The 20,118-nt window shown below is 29.0% G+C and overlaps 1 protein-coding gene across 1 annotated transcript in view; it reads right to left on the reverse strand.

The window, feature by feature from the left end:
- Window positions 1-20,118, reverse strand: part of Dop1R1 (Dopamine 1-like receptor 1) — a 262,438-nt gene that overhangs the window by 73,952 nt on the left and 168,368 nt on the right. Inside the window, exon 4 of the mRNA XM_065499443.1 lies at window positions 14,135-14,264. Coding sequence (XP_065355515.1) covers window positions 14,135-14,264 — 130 coding nt within the window. The remainder of the gene's footprint in view (window positions 1-14,134; window positions 14,265-20,118) is intronic.

Raw genomic sequence — 20,118 nt, forward strand, 5'->3', positions numbered from 1 at the left:
TGATACTGCTATTCTAAGCATTCATGAAAACCCTCAAACAGCGTCTCGTTACTTACAAAACCACATATTTGAATTATAAAAATGGTTAGAACAATGGAAAATTAAAGTCAACGAGCAAAAATGTACACACATAACATTTACATTACGTAGAGAATCATGCCCCCCTATTCATATCAATAACCAAACACTAATTCAACAATCGGAAGTGAAATACCTCGGAATACATCTCGATCGTAACCTTACATGGAAAAGTCATATAGATGCAAAGTTGACTCAAATGAAATTGAAATCAATTCAAATTAATTGGCTTATTGGCAGAAACTTCTACTTTATAACATGATCATAAAACCGATATGGTGTCATGGCATACAGTTATGGGGCACGGCCTCAGCGTCAAATATAGAAAAGATCCAAAGACGCCAAAACATGTTTCTGAGAATGATCACAATATATATACACAAAGATCTAAACGTGCCCATTGTAAAAACTGAAATCTCGAAAAAATGTGCAAAAATATTTAAAAAAACTTGAAGTTCACCCAAACCCGCTGGCCCGCAACATATTAGATAACCGTGGCCACACTCGATTAAGAAGGAGCGACACAGCAGACCTAATCTAGAAGGAAGAATGCCTATTTAACCAAAACAACCATGAATACAAAATTGTTTCGTCCGGCACTGGCTGGACTAATTAAATAATAATTATTAGATATAAGATTAAATAGTGAAGATACAATAAATAAATAATAAAAAAAAAGTTTCACCCAATTCTGCCCAAAAATATATAACATTTCGGTATCTTTCCATGAGAAATTCCAAATATTTAAAAAATTTACATTTGACCTTCACGATTTAAGGGTTAACGTCTTCCGATTTTAGTAAAACTTTCAGACTATATTTAGAATTACCTGGACTATAAAATCCTGAATAGCGTTTATTTAAATGGCACGGGTTGCCCTTCTTAGAACAAACTAAACATTTTTTGGTGGTATTTTAGGTCATTACGAACGTTGTCAGGGGGTACCGTTTCAACATTTCAAAAAATTTAATTCTAAGGTACACACTAATGCACAACTATATTTTTTCTCTGCGTGTAAGGACATCGCTATATCGACTCGGATATCCAAAATGATCCAGAATGTAAAAATATTCTTTATGCGGTAGCAAATGAAGAATGTAGAAATTACAAACGGAATGACAAACTTATACAGTACCAAGTATAAAAAATGCAACGCACAGTGGTATAGGAAAAAAAGGGAAATAAATCTGTAACTTCTAAACGGTTAATCCGATTTGAATTAAATTTGATATGAAATAGAAAGTGTTGTCTAGTTTAAGTTTTGAATTTGAACCTCATGGTCCAGCCAGAAGCACGGCCAGAGGACCTCAAAGTAGAACACCTCGGGTATGCTAATGTTTAAAACGATTTCCGGGTACAACTATATTTTTGGCGAAAGAGTAGAGAAAATGTAAGATTTTTACAGTAAGTACATCGATTTCATGCAAAAAGTGAAAATTTAAAAATTTTGATTTAACTCTCTTTAGGGGAACCAGTGCGATAAGTACATAGAATCTCATAGCCATTTTTAACCCTCCGTTACTCGTAAATGATCTGGTTGATACAGGCAAACATTTTTTTATTGTAAATTTTTTTAAACACCCTTAATTTTAAGCTATTTTTTGATAAAATAATATTTTTACTGCAATTTTTTTTTTTGTATTACTCTTTTAAATACCTTGCATTTAATATAGTTTTTATGTTTTCGAAATAAAAAGTGAAGAGATTATTTTGGAAACGCGCCTTTTTTATTGATATTATTTTGATACGCTGCGACTAGTCTCGATTGAAAATGATTGCGACTAACGGAGGGTTAATAATAATTTTTTTTGGAAAAATTTAAAAATCTAATAAATTTTCTTAGAGTTGAATTTTTTGTTTACTGCCACAAATTTACCACTGATTTTACTAAAAATTTTATAATTATCCTTAAGTACAAAAATATTTTACAAAATGGCATACAATAACTGACTACGACCACAAAGAATTTATAAACAGCAGATGAAGAGAATTGGATTCCGTTACAAGGAAAACCAAATACAATTTTTCACAAGGGCCACAAAAGATTTTCAAGTCGCATCTTCTAACACGCATACCTAAACATAAGCGGCAAGCGTTTTCTAGTTGTCAAAATTTCTCATGCCCATACAATTTGTATGCAGCATGCCGAAATAATGCGGCGGCAACGCTTTACTATTGGAAAATCCGATTTTGACAGCGCGTTTAATAGTGAAGTTAGTTGCAAAACACAATAAGTGTAAACACATACATACAAACTCATTTTTTAAACTTTAATATTTAGTTTTTTTTTATAAAATTTTTGTTTACAAATCACAAAACAAAAATCAGAAACATTTATATTGTAATGTACTTTATTGTTTAAATAATCCGGGATTTTATATTTATTTGTTTGATAACTTTCTTTACGCTTTTATTTAGGTATGATATTTCAGCGTTAAAGCTAAGCAGAACGCTTTTCATTAGGTAGGCCCATTGAATGTACGAAATCGTTATCTGTCGTGAAGCGTCTTATTTGTGGGCCATTAACAAAAAACAAAGTCTGGTTTGCATAATATCTTATTCTGCAATTGTCATGTTTTTTCTCAGAGGCCAGTCTTTTAAGATTTAAATTCCCGGGACTATCCGTTTTCCGAGAAAAATTATTCAGGGGAACATCAAACTCTAAATATAATCAATCAACTTTTATTTAATACTCAAATATAAAATGGCCTTTTAATTAAATAAATAAAACATCATCATAACATATCGCTTTTAATTTTGTTTTTATTAAAAGTTACATCAGTTTTATTATGACAACTTTGACATTCATTCAAAAGATATTAACTTTGACATGCTTTCACTTTAAATGCTTTTTATATGTTGCTTGTTTTTCTCATTTTTATTATTATTATTATTATTATTATTATTATTATTTCTTTGTTTAAATTCGTGAACAAGACACATAAAGTTTTATTGATTGCACAACTCAATTTTTATCCGCTTCAAACATACTACTAACGTAAGCGTAATTCTAAACACGAGCAAGTGATAATAATTTCTTTACATTTTTATATTATTATGACATGAAAATTGTAACAGTTTTTTGGATAAATCATTGGTGAAGTTGACAAATTCAATAAAAATGAACAGGGCTCTGTTTTATCAACATTTAAATTATTATACAAAAAACGAAACGGGAAGTTTTATATCTATTGAAATTTTGCTCGCCATTAGCCCCACTTTGAAGTTTGATTTTATAATTACAAAATCTTAACATTCACCTTTTTAGAAATCAAAATAGAATTGAAAGAAGAAATGTTACCTAAAAAACAATGTAAATTCACAAATTTTCCTATTTTTAGGGTTAAATATTCATGACTCTGCATGTATAAGCGAAAATATAAAAATAAATAAAATATGAAGGAAATCCTTTTTATATGTGTTTTAACTGCGTGTTTGAATAAATAAATTTTCCTAAGTATCAATATTGGAATCCTAAAAATATCTAATATCTACTAATAAACTTTATTGATTGAATTCTAAATGTATGAGAGTGTTTTATGAGTAAATTTTGTATAGGTTTGTGTGTGGGAATACTATTCATAGTATATCAGTGTGTTTTAGTACCTTTCATTCCATTGTCCATAGAAGAAAGAATATCAATAAATTTTATGACAAAGATTGTCATAAGTACACATTGAAATCTTTGTGATTGAAAATACTATTTGTTCAGGTGTAAATTAGTAAGATTTCATTGTGCTCCCTTGTAGCTTTCATTGTCTCTTTCATGTCCTTTTTTTCTGCTCGAATATTGTATGAGTGTGTTTATGGGTGCGTTTGTATTCTAAATCAATTTAATGCTTAAAATCTATAAAATTGGTTATTCACAATTCTTCCACAACTCATTGCACAACTATTTTCCTTACTTCTGAGCCATAATTCAGTTTTAGTAATTTTTTGCTTGAATGCCTTCTCCTATTCCCACTCTCACTCAGTGTCTTAGGTGTCTGCCTCTCTGTTTTCTGAGTGTTTTCTTTCAACACATTAGGATTTGTGTACGCACTGGTATGTGTGCGGTTGTGTTTACTAGGGTGGTCCTTATTTTACGCATTTTGGATTTTCAATGTTCACAAAGTATAAAACTGTTTTTTGTCATCTATTTTTTTTTTTAATTTTTTCACCATTTTATGAATTATGAGATGTTTTTACATTAAAATTGAATTTAAAAAAAAAAACAAGTAGTAAAGTATGGTCGGTCAAGCCCGACCATATAATACCCTACACTAAGTAAAAGAGCAAAAACATTTTTCTTTTAAAATTTCAATAATTTATATTTTTGAGTGATTTTCTAAAGTGGGCCTTATATGGGGGCTATGACCAATTATGGACCCATCACCATGAAATTAGGTAGTGTGATTTATGTCTATATGAAAGTTTACTATGTTGAATTTTGTGAGTATACCAACATTTTTAAGCGATTTATGCAGGTTAAAGTGATTTTCGGAAGCATGAATTTTGTATATAAAAACTTATTTGGAGCGTAATTTGTGGAGATATATTTATAAATTAAACATTTATGACCGATAACGTCCAATTTCGGAAGTACATTTGTATGGGGGCTAGGTGAAATAATGGACCGATTTCAGCCAGTTTCAATAGGTCCTTGGGCCGAATAAAAAATAAATAAATATGTACCAAATTTTATCAAAATATCGTCAAAATTGCGACCTGTACTATGACGGACGGCTGGCTGGCTGGTTTTTATACCCTACACCCACTATAGTGGTGTAGGGTATAAAAACTACCAGAAAAGGAAATTGGTATCATTAGCCAAAATATGGTCAAAAAAAATAGTTTTTCCCGAAAATTACAAAATTTGAATCGCAGGTACGGAAAAACTGTAGGAGATATTGCTATAATTTTTTCATATTTTTACTCCCTATTATAATAAATTCCAATGTGATGATCAACAAATTCTGAAATTTCCTTACTGTTATAAACTTTAAGTAAAACCTTCGTGATTTTAAAAGTTGAGTGTTTTATTAACCGCATGTGCTATTAAGTGTTAATCATGATCATCATGTTATATTTCTCTTAAGTTTCATCAAAATCGGCTCAAAAATATATAACATTTCGCTATGTTTCCATGAGAAATTTCAAATATTGAAAAAATTTACTTTGACCTTCACGATTTAAGGGTTAACGTTTTCTTCCAGACTATATTTTAAATTACCTGGACTATAATATTCTGAATAGCTTTGACTTAAAAATCATAACAGTAAGAAAATTCGGCTCATTCGCCAAAATATGGCAAAAAAATTAGTTTTGGTATTGACATACTTTTTCATATTTTTATTCCCTATTATGTTCTCAATAAATCCCTATGTGATGATTAAAAAATTCTGAAATTCGTTTAACAAAATTTTTAAAAATTTTAAAATGGAGTTTTGAAACTTAAAATTAAAAAAAAAAAGTTTTTGTTTAACCTGCGAATAGGTTAACGGTATACTAAGAATACAAAAACTCATATACAAGTAAATGTGGATATATTTTAAGTTAAAATAAGCTTTTATTTTAATATATCTCAAAATATGTTAATTTTGTTCATACATTTCTTGTTCTAGTGGCCTGAGACACGTCAATGGCCTGGCGACGATTTTTTAATAATATTAACATTTTTTAACCAATTTTTGTATTTTATATGTTATTAGAACGACAATTGCGTACACACTTCTATTCTTTTAAATTAAATTGCAAAAGTAATTATAAACTGAAAAAAATGCATTTTTCTCCCTAGTAAATGCACCTCAAAACTAAATCGCAAGTCGGCACGATAGAAAGACAAAATTTCATATTTAACTATAGTTTTATATATGGGGCATTTCATGTCAAGTGAACCAACTTTTGAAATCGATGTCTTCCGATCGGGATGAAATTTCCACCAAGGTTAGCTCTATTGGATAGTAACTCAGATAGTAACTTTCAACAACATCGGTCGAGAACTCTCTGAGTTATAGGGGGTAAAATTTTGACAATTTGGTCAAACAGGGGTTTTTTCTTATCCATGTAACTTATTACCTATTGTTCTTAGCAAAATGTGTCCCAAATAGTATAGATAGCTATTTCTTCGATCTTTCGAAAAAAAATATTTAAAAAAAAAAATAAAAAATTTTTAATATTTTTTTTCCGAAATCAAAAACTTTTTTGACTTTTTTTAAAATGGGTCCTTTTTTTTTTTTTTTTTTTTTTCTTAAAATACAGTTTAGATATTTTCCTTGAACACCTACTTGGTCGCTTAGTGGGATGCGAGTGGGATATCTATCAAAATAAATATTTTGTAACTCAAAACATAAAATTTTTGACTTTTTTTGCAAAATCAAAAACTTTGTTGACTTTTTTTTTTCAAAATGAACCCTTTTTTAATCTTTTTTTTTAGGTCAAACAAAAGCTTAGATATTATCCTTGAAGACCCTTTTGTTCGCTTAGTGGGATGCGAGTGGGATATCTATCAAAATAAATATTTTTTAACTCAAGACTTACAATTTTTGACTTTTTTTTTTGCAAATACGATTTTTTTTCCAAATGGGCCCTTTTTTTAAAATTTTTTTTGTAGTCAAAAGAAAGCTTAGGTCCATTCCTTTAAGATATTTTTAGTCCCTTAGTGGGATGCGAGTGGGATATCTATCAAAATAAATATTTTGTAACGCAAGACATACAATTTTTTAATTTTTTTTTGCAAAATCAAAATTTTTTTCCAATATGGGCCCTTTTTTAATTTTTTTTTTGCTCAAAAGAAAGCCTAGGTCCATTCCTTTAAGATATTTTTAGTCCCTTAGTGGGATGCGAGTGGGATATCTATCAAAATAAATGTTTTAACACAAAAATTGTATGTCTTGAGTTACAAAACATTTATTTTGATATATATCCCACTCGCATCCCACTAAGCGATCAAAACCATCTTAAAGGAATAGGCCTAAGCTTTCTTTATAGCAAAAAAAAAAATTACAAAAAGGGCCCATTTTAAAAAAAAGTCAAAAAAGTTTTTGATTTTGCCAAAAAATCAAAAATTGTATATCTTGAGTTACAAAATATTTATTTTGATAGATATCCCACTCGCATCCCACTAAGGGACTAAAAATATCTTAAAGGAATGGACCTAAGCTTTCCTTTGACTACAAAAAAAATTTTAAAAAAAGGGCCCATTTGGAAAAAAAATCGTATTTGCACAAAAAAAAAGTCAAAAATTGTAAGTCTTGAGTTAAAAAATATTTATTTTGATAGATATCCCACTCGCATCCCACTAAGCGAACAAAAGGGTCTTCAAGGATAATATCTAAGCTTTTGTTTGACCTAAAAAAAAAGATTAAAAGAGGGTCCATTTTGAAAAAAAAAGTCAACAAAGTTTTTGATTTTGCAAAAAAAGTCAAAAATTTTATGTTTTGAGTTACAAAATATTTATTTTGATAGATATCCCACTCGCATCCCACTAAGCGACCAAGTAGGTGTTCAAGGAAAATATCTAAACTTTATTTTAAGAAAAAAAAAAAAAAAAAAAAAAGGACCCATTTTAAAAAAAAGTCAAAAAAGTTTTTGATTTCGGAAAAAAAATATTAAAAATTTTTTATTTGTTTTTTTAAATATTTTTTTTCGAAAGATCGAAGAAATAGCTATCTATACTATTTGGGACACATTTTGCTAAGAACAATAGGTAATAAGTTACATGGATAAGAAAAAACCCCTGTTTGACCAAATTGTCAAAATTTTACCCCCTATAACTCAGAGTTCTCGACCGATGTTGTTGAAAAATTGTGTCTGAGTTACTATCCAATAGAGCTAACCTTGGTGCAAATTTCATCCCGATCGGAAGACATCGATTTCAAAAGTTGGTTCACTTGACATGAAATGCCCCATATATAAAAAAATAGAGGGTATGCGTTCCAAAATTCCAAAAAACAAATTTTGAAACACTCTAATGCGCACCCATTGAAAAACGCTTATAGCTGAAATATGGACATTGTATGGTAATGAAGTGGAATTGCCTCTGGCGAAAAAAATGTAATTAAAGAATACTTCCTATCCACATTTGCTTTCGAAGGTAAAATAATAGAGATATTAGTGTTTTTTAGTTAAATTTGAATTATTTTTTGTTTCATGCTAAATTTTTGGGGTACTTTAAAATAAAATTCTAAATAAATGAGAAATTAACCATAGGGTCTCTTTTGTTATTTCTTATTTTTGACTTTCTGGTTCAATTTTTGGTTTTGATGTATTCAGGGACTTATAGTAAAATTTCACGGATAATATTTTTGCGGAACATTTTAACCCCTTAAATCCTTGTTTTAATGGTGTTTTTTGCTCTTTTTTAAAAGAAGGACTAATAAGACCCATGCCTAGAGGATTTAGAATGTTAACATATTCTACAAAAATGTTCTCCGTAACATTGTAAATAAATTTGCGGAACACATTTTATACCGAAAATGTAAGGATCACATGGTTTCTTATGCCGATTAACAATAATAATGTGCCCGAGTTGGGAAACTTTAAGCCCTCCTCAAATGAAATTCAGATGTAAACTTTCAAAACGCCAATACACGTATCTTTTTTCTTTGTCTCCTCTATCAAAATTTATTGGTCGGACCTTGTACTTTTTTTTGTGTTGTACAGTGTAATTAACATCGAAAGGTTTAGAATTCGGATATTCTAGTTTAAAAATAATTGTAGAAATAGAGCTTTATAGATGGTAATGCAGTGTAAATAAATTAGCAATGAGAACGTGTATAAAAACACTGAGTGACTATTTAAACTGTTGTTGTATAAATTTAAAAAAATAAAGGGTTGTTACAAATTTTAACCCAGCTTTTATTATCAAAAGTATCAGGTATATTTAAAGGTAAAAACGTAACAATATCTATTTGTTGAAATTAGGTCATAAATACTAGAAAATAAGCTAGTTTATAACCGAAACCTTAATATCATTATTTCATTCAAATCGGTCAGTACGCTGATATAAAAAGTTATTGAAAATATTGCTATATTGAACCAAAACTTCATTGTTGAAATTTTTAGATGACCTCGGTAGCATCGAAAATACAAAAAGTGTTAAATAAGGGCCACCCTAGTGTTTACATATTTGTGTCTGTGTTGTATAAATAAAATATTTATAAGTGTATGAGAGTGCGTGTGAGAAATTCTTTGTAATTTGTTTAGTAGCATGTGTTTTTTCTGTGTAAATAAAAGACTTTGAAAATGGCATCAAAAAGGATTTATTATACCTTTCACAATTTATGACACAATGACTACAATGAGTTTGTTATTTGTTATTGTAGGTGTTGTAGGTAATAAGAAAAGGATAGAGCTGTAGAAGTCATTCAATAAATTTCCGTTTAACTTCTTTAAGTATTTGGTCACTTCCCAATATTGGCCATAAAGTGGCCTAATCCCTATGAAAAACCATTTTGGTCCTTAAAATGTGTTGACCAAATACAATTTAAATTTAAATCATTGCTTAACCCCAACATAAATAAATAAAGAAATAATTTATTGCACTTGCCCACATATGAATATTTATGTGTGTCTAACCGTAAAATAATTATTATATTAGATAAAGGCACACCAGCTGGCTTAGAAAAATGTTTGAGTGTGTGGCAGTAATATTTAAATGGATGTGATTCTACAAACTCCAACTAATTTTCTATGAATAATGTAAAACTATGAGTTCATTGTAAATGGAAAATGATGTAAAAACTAAAATGATATCACAGTAAATAAATGTGGTGAAATGTGGCAAGAATATTGCAGAAAATGTAGTTATACTTAGCAGAGACAATAATTTTTATATGTTTAATATTATGTATTCGATATAGAGGTATCTGATCTGAATACGTTGCTAATAATCATAAATGTCTTAAAAGTAATTACTATTTTACATCCTATAAACATCTACAAAGCAGACTTAAGGTGCAGTGTACAATTAAAACCACCACACTCACACAAATAATAACAACACACTCTAACTTTACTTAACTTTAACACAATAAAGGAAGATAGAAATCTGTAAGGATTACGCTAATCATTTAAATGACCACAAGAATCTACCAGAAAACCTTTAAATTAACTACACAATAAGCACAAAAGGCAAAACGAGTGAATACTGAACTGAAATGAAAGAGAATTAAATTAAAAGAAACTAAACCAAAAGAAACTTTGTGTTACTTACGTTAAGTTTCGTGTACAAAACAAACTTTGCACAGCAACACAATGTAACAATTGTATTTTGATTTCGACTACAATTCGTGACTGGCACATTAAAATGAATTGGAATGAAGATACAATATATAATGCTATTAACTTTTCTTTTTTTTTTTTAGATAAATATAGATTAAATCCTTAAAATAATATAGTTTTCTTATGTACATAAAATAAATAAGTAAATAAAAGCAAACCTAAAACAAAAACATTAATAAATCAATAAATTTGCCACTATTTATAAATAAAGCTTTATGAAAACCATGTGCACATATCCAATCAAATATATGTACACATATAAACACAATTATATTAGGGTGGCTATAAAAAACCTTTAGAACTTGAAGAAGAAACTAATATCCTTTGGCCCAGCATGTCAGGGGGATTCCCAAAACATTTCCTTTAGATAACCCAAGGTTTAGACTGGTCTCGTTAAAATTATTTTGTTTATATTTGGAGAATAAAGTAGGTGAAATACCTATTTTGCCCGTATTGCCCATTCTAAGGTATTTGTGCAAATTTAATCCAAATAATAACCCAAATTTGCCAAATAAGTTCCTAAGTACTTAGCAGTATTAAAAACATTTGCTATCATTAGGAATAATTAATTACACTGTGCTAGTTGAAAAAACTGTCAAGCGGCGCACCCGGTGGGTTGAGCTAACTCGGGTACGCTGAATTCAGTGGTGCTAACCGTTTTTTAAGTTAGCTCGTATTTTCGAGCAAACTGAAAAAACCGAAATTCCGCAACAAAATTACCTTTAAGAAAAGCTTGACATGTTTCTAATCTTCGCAGTTATTTTAGAAATATAAATTTTTTTTTAGAAAAATTTCGAAATTTTTGGTTTTTAAAACGGCATTAAAAATGGAAAATGCGTATACGCTCTTAATTTTTAAATTTAAATGCATATAACTTTGGAGTCAGTCACGATTTGTAAACAATTCTTTTTTGTTTGAAATATACATTTGTAATTAGTCGAATAAAAGAAAAATAAAGTAAATCGGGAAATATTTGGACCCGCTGTTATATGGTGGGTCAAAATGTTGATAATTCAATTTTCAAATGCGAATAGCTCCTAAGCTGTAAGATATAGCTGATAGCCACGACAAGGTTTTTTGTAGTGCTCGATGAGGAGATTCTGTATGTGTAAGATTTTGAAGTCGGAACACAAACGAAGAAATATAATCTTTTTAAAAATTGATCATACCCGAGTCCTACTTTGGGGACCCGTGGTCGCACCTCTGGTAGACACATGCGGTCAGAAAGGTTTGAACCTTAAACTCGACAACACTTTTTCTTTGAGCGTGTCAAATTTCATTTAAATCGGACGAAGGGTTTAGATTTATTTCCCTTTTTTTTATATACCACTGTGCACTGCACGGTGTAGCTACTTACTACGAGTTATGTATTTTGATAAAATTTTAGGGGATATTTGTATTCATTTTTGTGAATAAAATGAAAAGTTGTGGACAGATTTTAATTATTTGTGTTCAAAAATGTGGAATGTGGATATTCATTAGCAAACTGAATTTTTATAAAAAGTGTTTATTTTTTCTTTTTGGGAAGGGGGTTGCTCATCCCAGAATATTAATCTAGCTACGCTTATGTGCGGTTCAGAAGTGGTGATTTTGACATGGAAGACAAATATCGCCCAGGCCATCCAAAAAACTTTCAAGACCAAGAACTGAATGCGTTACTCTACAATAGAGTTAATTTCAAAAATTTGATATGCAGGTATCATCATTTTTCTGAAGGTTTTTGCGTAAATAAAAATAACAGAGTCCTTTTTTTAGAAAATTTTCACTCCTTGTGGTGGTTCAACACACCTACAGACGCGAATTTTGACCACATTTTTCTGTATAGCAAAAACGGTTCAATATATTGAAAATCTGATTTCACTGAATCAAAAATTAATATGATTGATGATTTTTGAATCCTTAAAAATAGTTCCACTAACCCACAACAGGGGGCGCAAAATGGCACCAATAATTCTTTTCTATCACTAACCATTAAAAAGTTATGTGGCTTCAAATTTATTTATTTAACAAGAAATTAATATTAGGTAAAAAAAGTTTATAAATCGACTAGTGAAAGCAGATTTGCAATATATTCAACCGTTTTTGCTCTACAGAAAAATGTGCTCAAAATGCGCGTCTTTAGGTGCGTTGAACCACCACAAGGAGTGAAGATTTTCCAAAAAAAAGAACGCCATTATTTTTATTTGCGCAAAAACCTTCAGAAAAACAAGTAAGAAAGTATGGTCGGTCAAGCTCGTCCATATAATACCCTACACTAAGTAAAAGAGCAAAAAAAAAATTTCTTTTAAAATTTCAATAATTTATATTTTTGAGTGATTTTCGGAAGTGGGCCTTATATGGGGGCTATGACCAATTATGGACCGATCACCATGAAATTAGGTAGTGTGATTTATGTCTATATTAAAGTTAACTATGTTGAATTTTGTGTGTTTACCAACATTTTTAAGCGATTTATGCACGTTAAAGTGATTTTCGGATATATGGGAGCTATGACTAATTATGGACCGATCGTAACAAAATTTGGTGACATGAATTTTGTGTATATAAAACTTATTTAGAGCGGAATTTATGGAGATACATATATAAATTAAACATTTGTGACCGATAAAGTCCAATTTCGGGAGGACATTTGTATGGGGGCTAGGTAAAATAATGGACCGATTTCAGCCAGTTTCAATAGGCTTGGTCCTTGAGCCAAAGATATAATATGTATCAAATTTCATCGAAATATCTTCATCGTTTTGAAACTTTAATGAGAAGTATGACCCCTTTCACACTAGGCAATTTAGTTGCGCAAGTCTCTTGACCAACAACAAAACAGCATGCAAAATTTTCTTCTCCTTAACCCGACATTACCTCTGGCATCTACAAACACAAGAGACTTGCGCAACTAAATTGCCTAGTGTGAAAGGGGTCATACTTCTCATTAAAGTTTCAAAACTTTTGCATTTTTCCTGAAGCTAAGTCCTATCTCAAATGTTTTGCTGGAATAAGGTGTTTTTGTAATCAATTATTTAAAGGTTTCAAAGTTATTAAATAACTTTTTGGAATTGAATGAAACATTTTAATTAGTTAAAGTAATTCGTGAATGTTTTAAAAATTTTTAATTTTGTGTCATTAAAACTTTTAAAAAAATCACTAAAAAAGTACTTAACACTTACTCAATATTTTTTCGCGTTCAAATATTTAAAAAGCTGATTTTTAAAATACTTTTTCGTTAAAAATTGTTTGCAGGGATTTGTTTTGTGGCTGTATAACATATGAGTTTATGTGTTCGTTGTATCTACTTTACCAGCATTATAATGTTTTAGATACTTAAAGTATATAAAATTATTTATGTTAAAACAACAGCATCGCCCCCATTACCAACAGCCATCATTATTATCATCATCATTATTATTATTAATATTATCATCACCGTATGCAGATGACACAATTATAAATACAATATAAGGACGAATAAAGCAAAAAAAAACAACAAGAAAAAAAAGACAGGGAATTTCAGTGAATGACCAGTATTTTATCAACCAGCAACATCATCATCAATGTCCCGCATGCTCAACTCAACATTCACAGCGTCCTCAATATTATGTGATGAATATTTTTAGTTTATTCCTCAATATATTGTGTATTTTCAACGATTTAATGATTTTGTGATAGTGTGAGTTAGACTAAATACACACATACATATTATACATACATATATCAATGTATGTATATAAAATTATACTAATATTAGGTATATATTTATGTATTTTGTATTTTATATAGATATAATATGTGACAGACTTACCTCAGTGGATCTTTTATGTGTATGTAACGGTCTAAGGATATTGCACATAAATTTAATATGGATGCCGTTGAACACATCACATCAAAGGCAACCCATGTATCACAAAATTGTGCACCAAAAATCCAATAACCTACAAAAGACAAAATACAAACAAAACCAAAATGAGATATTAAGTAAATAGTATGTGTATTATATATATCTATCTATGTACATAAGTAAGACTACTTATATATATGTAGTATAATTACTATAGTATGTTTATATAAGTTTTTATACTAAAAGTACCTACATTCATTAATTATATTTAAAATTTTAGATTACAGTTTCAAAACTCATTATATTTATGAAAAAGATTTAGTAGTCTTTTTTTTTGGTCTTTGATATACGTATTTTTTAATACACTTGCCAGCGGATTAGGATGATAAACAATTTTTATAAATTTAATTAATGTGTTTTCGTACTATTAAAAATGTATATATGGTCGTTAATTTAAATTTCTGGGTACAGACTGGATTAAACCAAATAATAATGCCACTTGCATCCCATTAAGCGACCAAATAGGACTTAAAGAAAAACAATTAAGCTTCTTTTGAGCAAAAAAAAAAGTTCAATTATGTAAAAAAAAGTCAAAAATTTTATGTCTTGAGTTACAAAATATTTATTTTGATAGATATCGTACTCACATCCCATTAAGCGACCAAAAAGGTCTTCGAAGAAAATATCTAAGATTTCTTTTGAGAAAAAAAATTGAAAAATGGGCCCATTATGGAAAAAAAGCAAACATTTTATGTCTTGAGTTACAAAATATCACAGGGCAACAAAATCAAAAAAAATTTAGAGGCTTTTTAAACCACTTCACAATTTTGATGTATTGTGGTTCCAGTAGTACAAATATGGTCCAAATTTTAAATTCTATTGAGAAGTTTTTTTTTAAATTTTATTTTCTAAAATTGAGAATTTTTGTAGATGTTTCTCCACATAATTTATGATATCTCTAAAAGGGTTACTCCTATATTACTGAAATAAACTTCGAAAAGTTAAAATTTACATAACATTTAATCTACTTATATATTGCGTTTTAATCGGCTCAGTAGTTTCGGAGTTATAATAACAAATTGAAGCAAAAAATATATTTTTTACGTGAAAATAGGAAATCTTTTGTTTTAAAAAACTCATGAAAAATCGAAAACGGCAGAACTTGTTCAGGTTTATTACTTTATCACAAACCTACATATAATAGCAACAAATTGAGATATCGCTCATAAAAATCGATTGATTCTTTTCGAATTTATTCACAATTAAGTAAATTCGCTCATTTTCATAAAATTTTATTTTTTTGTTTGATATACATAAAATTGAGTAGTTAATATTTTTCTTTTGATTGATTGAATTTTGAAAACATTTTCCGCATGCTATGTACAAATTTTCACATATATATTGCGTTTTAATCGGCTAAGTAGTTTTGGAGTTATAATAACAAATATATTTTTTACGTGAAAATAACAATTTTTTTGTTGTTAAGAATTAGTGTGCTGAATTCCCAATAATTGATAAATTCACTGAAATTGTTGGGGCATAAGCTAGTTCCTATGCGCATTTCACTGGCTGCTTAGGCCAGATCATCAGGAAACCTTTTCCCAAAAGGCTTTAGAAAAACTAAAGATATTATACAAATAAAACACTAGAGTGAATGAGAATTACAGACAATCAAATTTTTTTGTTTTAAAAAAATCGTGCAAAATCGAAAACGCTAGAAATTTCTCAAGTTTATTGCCTTATCACAAACCTACATATAATAGCAACAAAATGAAGTATCGGTCATAAAAATCGATTGATTATTTTAGAATTTATTCACAATTAAGTGAATTCACTCATTTTCAGTGTTCTTTGAGTGTAAATTTTACATGTGTTTTGTTATTGTAACAAAAACATAGCATGGGAAAAATATTTTCAAAATTCAATCATTCGAAAGAAGACCTGTAGTTTGTTTACAAGGTTTACATGAACGGATGGACGGCATGGCATAGCATGGCTTAATGGACTCAGAAAGTGATCCTGAACAGAATGGTATACTTCAAGATGTGTGATGGGACAACATTTTTGCACGTTACAAACATCAGCACTAACCCAATTACCCTCCCCACTATGGTGGTGTAGGGTATAAAAAGTTAGATTTTGCAAAAAAAGTCAAAATATTTATTTTGATAGATATCCCACTCGCATCACACTAAGCGACTAAAAAGGTATTCAAGAAAAATATATAAACTTTCTTTGGTGCAAAAAATTAAAAAAGGAAAAAAAAATTTACAAAGTTTTAAATTTTGCAAAAAAAGTAAAAATTCTGAGATTTGAGTTACAAAACATTTATTTTGATAGATATCCATCTCGCATCCCACGAAGTGACCAAATAGGTCTTCAAAGAAAATATCTAAGCTTTCTTATGGAAAAAAGGGCGTATTTTGTAAAAAAAGTCAAAAAAGTTTTTAATTTCGGAAAAAAAAATTTTAAAATTATTGAATAGATAATTTTCGTAATTGAAACACAAAAAATAGCAAAAATGTGTTTTCAATTACGAAAATTATCTATTCAATAAGTTTTGTATTTGAAATTCAACCAATAACGAAAATTGTATATTCAATTGTCAAAATAATCAAATTCAAAACTCAAAATTCAATAGAAAATATCAAGAAATTTAGTTTTTGAGCAAATTAATACTTGATTTAATTATGAAATAATTGAAACCAATTCAATGTGGGATAAATGTTTGAATTGAAATATAATTTTTTCTGTGTTCATAAACAGTCAATATTAATGAGGATTGCATTAGAGGCGACTTCTTTCCACGGTCGCTCCATCATAAATTAAATTTCACTGAAATAGCTAGTTACATTTAAGTTCTATTAAATTTATTGAGGACTTACATAAAAGTTTATCAGTTTAGATGAAAAGTTTCGTACTCAGAAAAAACTATTGTGAAATACAGTATTGCTTATAGATTGATTGAAATTATTTGTATGGGGTTATTTAATGTTAAAAGTCTATGCCACAACCATTGATGCTTTGAAGAAGGAAATTTAACGCTGTAACTCTGAAATTCAGCAGCATTTATGAAATTGCAATTTTTCATACTAAAAAATGTGTATAAATTTTCTTAATGTATAAAATATTAAGAAAATTTATACAAATTTTTTAGTATGAAAAATGCAATATTTTTGAAAGACGGAGTTTTAAAGTGGCATATTTTTGAATCTCATTGAGATATTGACTTGAAATTTTTTTTGGAAGACCAAAAATTAAATTATCTAAGCAAAAAATATAGCTCGGAATGAATGTGGATCAAATTGTTCCTAATATTTGCAAACCTATTAAAATTTTGATATAAATTTTAGTTTTAGAAACTCAATGAATATGTAATATATAATAAAATCTTTATTTATTAACGAAACTCAATGAAATTCAGCGTTTTTTAAGTTTGTCATTCTAAATAACAAGGTGTATAAAAACTTGTCAAAAGGTCAAAAGGAATCCCGCAATTCCTAAAAATTGTAGCAAAAATCCCAAAAATGGTATTTTTTTACAATTTTGCCTATAGGGTCCACATTTCCTTCGGGCTGGGAAAATACTTTAAGGAAAAATAGGGAACACATCAGGGTTTCCAAAGCTGCTTTCCGTTTTCTGATCCCTGCTTTGGGATTTTAGAACATGTGGCCCAAAGTTGAAATTTTGATAAAAAATAGGTCAATTTCTAAATAATGTTCGAAAAATAGGACATGGTTTTTATACCAAAATGTTCTCCGTAAAGAAACTTTATAGAAAAATATAAAATTGTTATACGTTCTTAAAGAAAGTTGTTTTTTAATAAAAAAAGAGTTAAGTCACCTTTTTGTACAAAAAACAGCAAAAATATACTATTTTTTGAATTTTTAAATTGAAGATCGGTTATTTTTGGATTCGTAATTGATATTGCTCTGAAATCTTTTGTATGTTATTGGTAATTTAGTTGTCTAACTAACAAAAATTCGAGTCCATTCGGTCCAAAAGTGCGCCCTATATTTTTAAAAAAGCGGACCAAGGTATGGCAAAATGTTTTTTCAAGACCTAGCCGAGCGCTTTCCAAAAATATTAAATTCTTTGAAATCGGATGGGAAACAAAAAAATGGCAGGTGTTTAAAAATTGTACATGTCGAAGGTACACTACTTTGAGCCCCCATAGCGCCGCCCCTGGAGCATTTGTAGGGCCCATTTTAATAACATAAACTCGAGTACTCCTTGGCTACGCCCAATTCAAATTTTATCACGCTGGGACCAGCCGTTTAGAAATGCCCCACTGTGCGATGGAGAATTTCGACAAAAGTGGGCAAATGTGCTAACAATGCCGTTGGGGCGATTGGCACCCTAGCCTGAGTACATTTGTGATTTGTTAAAAATCTTAATAAATGGTTATATCAGAATATTTATAAAACAAAATTTGCGGTCAAAATTGAAAATTTAGAAAAAAAATGTTTATTATTATTTAATTGCTTTTCAATTGTAACACAGTATTATTGATTCATTTAAATTTTATTTGATAAACACAAACAAATAAGTTTTATAGAATTTTATTCTAACAACAATTTATACAAATTTGTAATTGTCAAATATTTACATTTTAAACTCAGTTAAATTAATAGCTCAAAACTTAATATGTCACTATAAAATGTATATTGTTAGTATTAGCACTTGTGAAATGTTAAAATGGCCAGGCTTTAAAAGTAATTTACATAGGAATTAATTTTGTAAATACTACATAATTTAATTGATGTACTCATGTAAACAAGTAAGTAAATACGAAAATTTTAATATTTATGTTAGTTAATTTGTTATAACACTTATATGGCAAAATTATAAATAGATGACAAATGAAGATGTTTTCATAATAAATCTGCAGCAGAAAGTCAATAATATTTTTGGTCTGAGAAATATGCCAAAGAATATCGAGAACATATTTCAGAACATATATGTAGCTGAATCGTACATATCGCTTTTATGTATTTTAAAGATACCATTTGTTTTACTGTTTTAACTAATCTCAGGCCTTATGTACAAAACTCAGTAAATTGTTTTTAAATATGTATATCGTTACCTGAAACTTAAAGAGTGTGTATGCACGTGTAACACGTCTTCTAATATCAGATATGTATGTAATTACTTTTGGCTATGATTTGATAAATGTGTAACGATAACGATAGAAATATTAGTTCCGATTTAAGTTAATATTAACATTTAAACCATAGCTTTTTTTTAACGGAATTGTGTAAATAAAACTAAATAGAAAAATTTAGTGTAACTGCAGTATGCGGGCGGCGTGCCCGATTTTAATAAAATTTAGCATGCGTTATTTTTTATTTCGGAAAATGTATGTACCAAATTTCTAGACATTTGCTTGGATATGAAAAATTGTATGCGAAAAAGTGGGCGTTGGGCGTGGTCGATTTTGATAAAATTATTTTTTTTTCTTAATTTAGTCCATATAATTAGCGGTGCCAAATATCAATGCTATACGACCACTCCTTATAATATTTGACCAAACATGTATGAAGCAATCCCTCTGTGCGCTCCACAGCACAGTGGATAATATAAGGTGAATGCATATCATTATTATTTTTTGCAAATGTTTGAAATTATCCATAAAACAAGTTCTAACGTAAAGCTAAGATATCAAGCAATAATTATTTGCAGAAATAATAGTTATTATGTCAACAGAAGTATTCGAAAATGCCGACAGGACACACTACTTTCGACTTTAAAGATTTGGGGAGTTAAAATTATGCAATATTCAAGAGCGTATTTTTAATATTTATAATTATTTTTTTAAAACTGTTATATCTTGTTGGAAAGGGAATTTTGTCCAGATTCTATTTTAGTTATGAGTTTTGTATATGTTGCTAGCAGATTTGAAATTTATTCATTTGAAATATATGTATAATGCTTTTTGGATAACCTAC

This window comes from Calliphora vicina, chromosome 1 (genome assembly GCF_958450345.1).
Source record: "Calliphora vicina chromosome 1, idCalVici1.1, whole genome shotgun sequence".
Taxonomy (NCBI): domain Eukaryota; kingdom Metazoa; phylum Arthropoda; class Insecta; order Diptera; family Calliphoridae; genus Calliphora; species Calliphora vicina.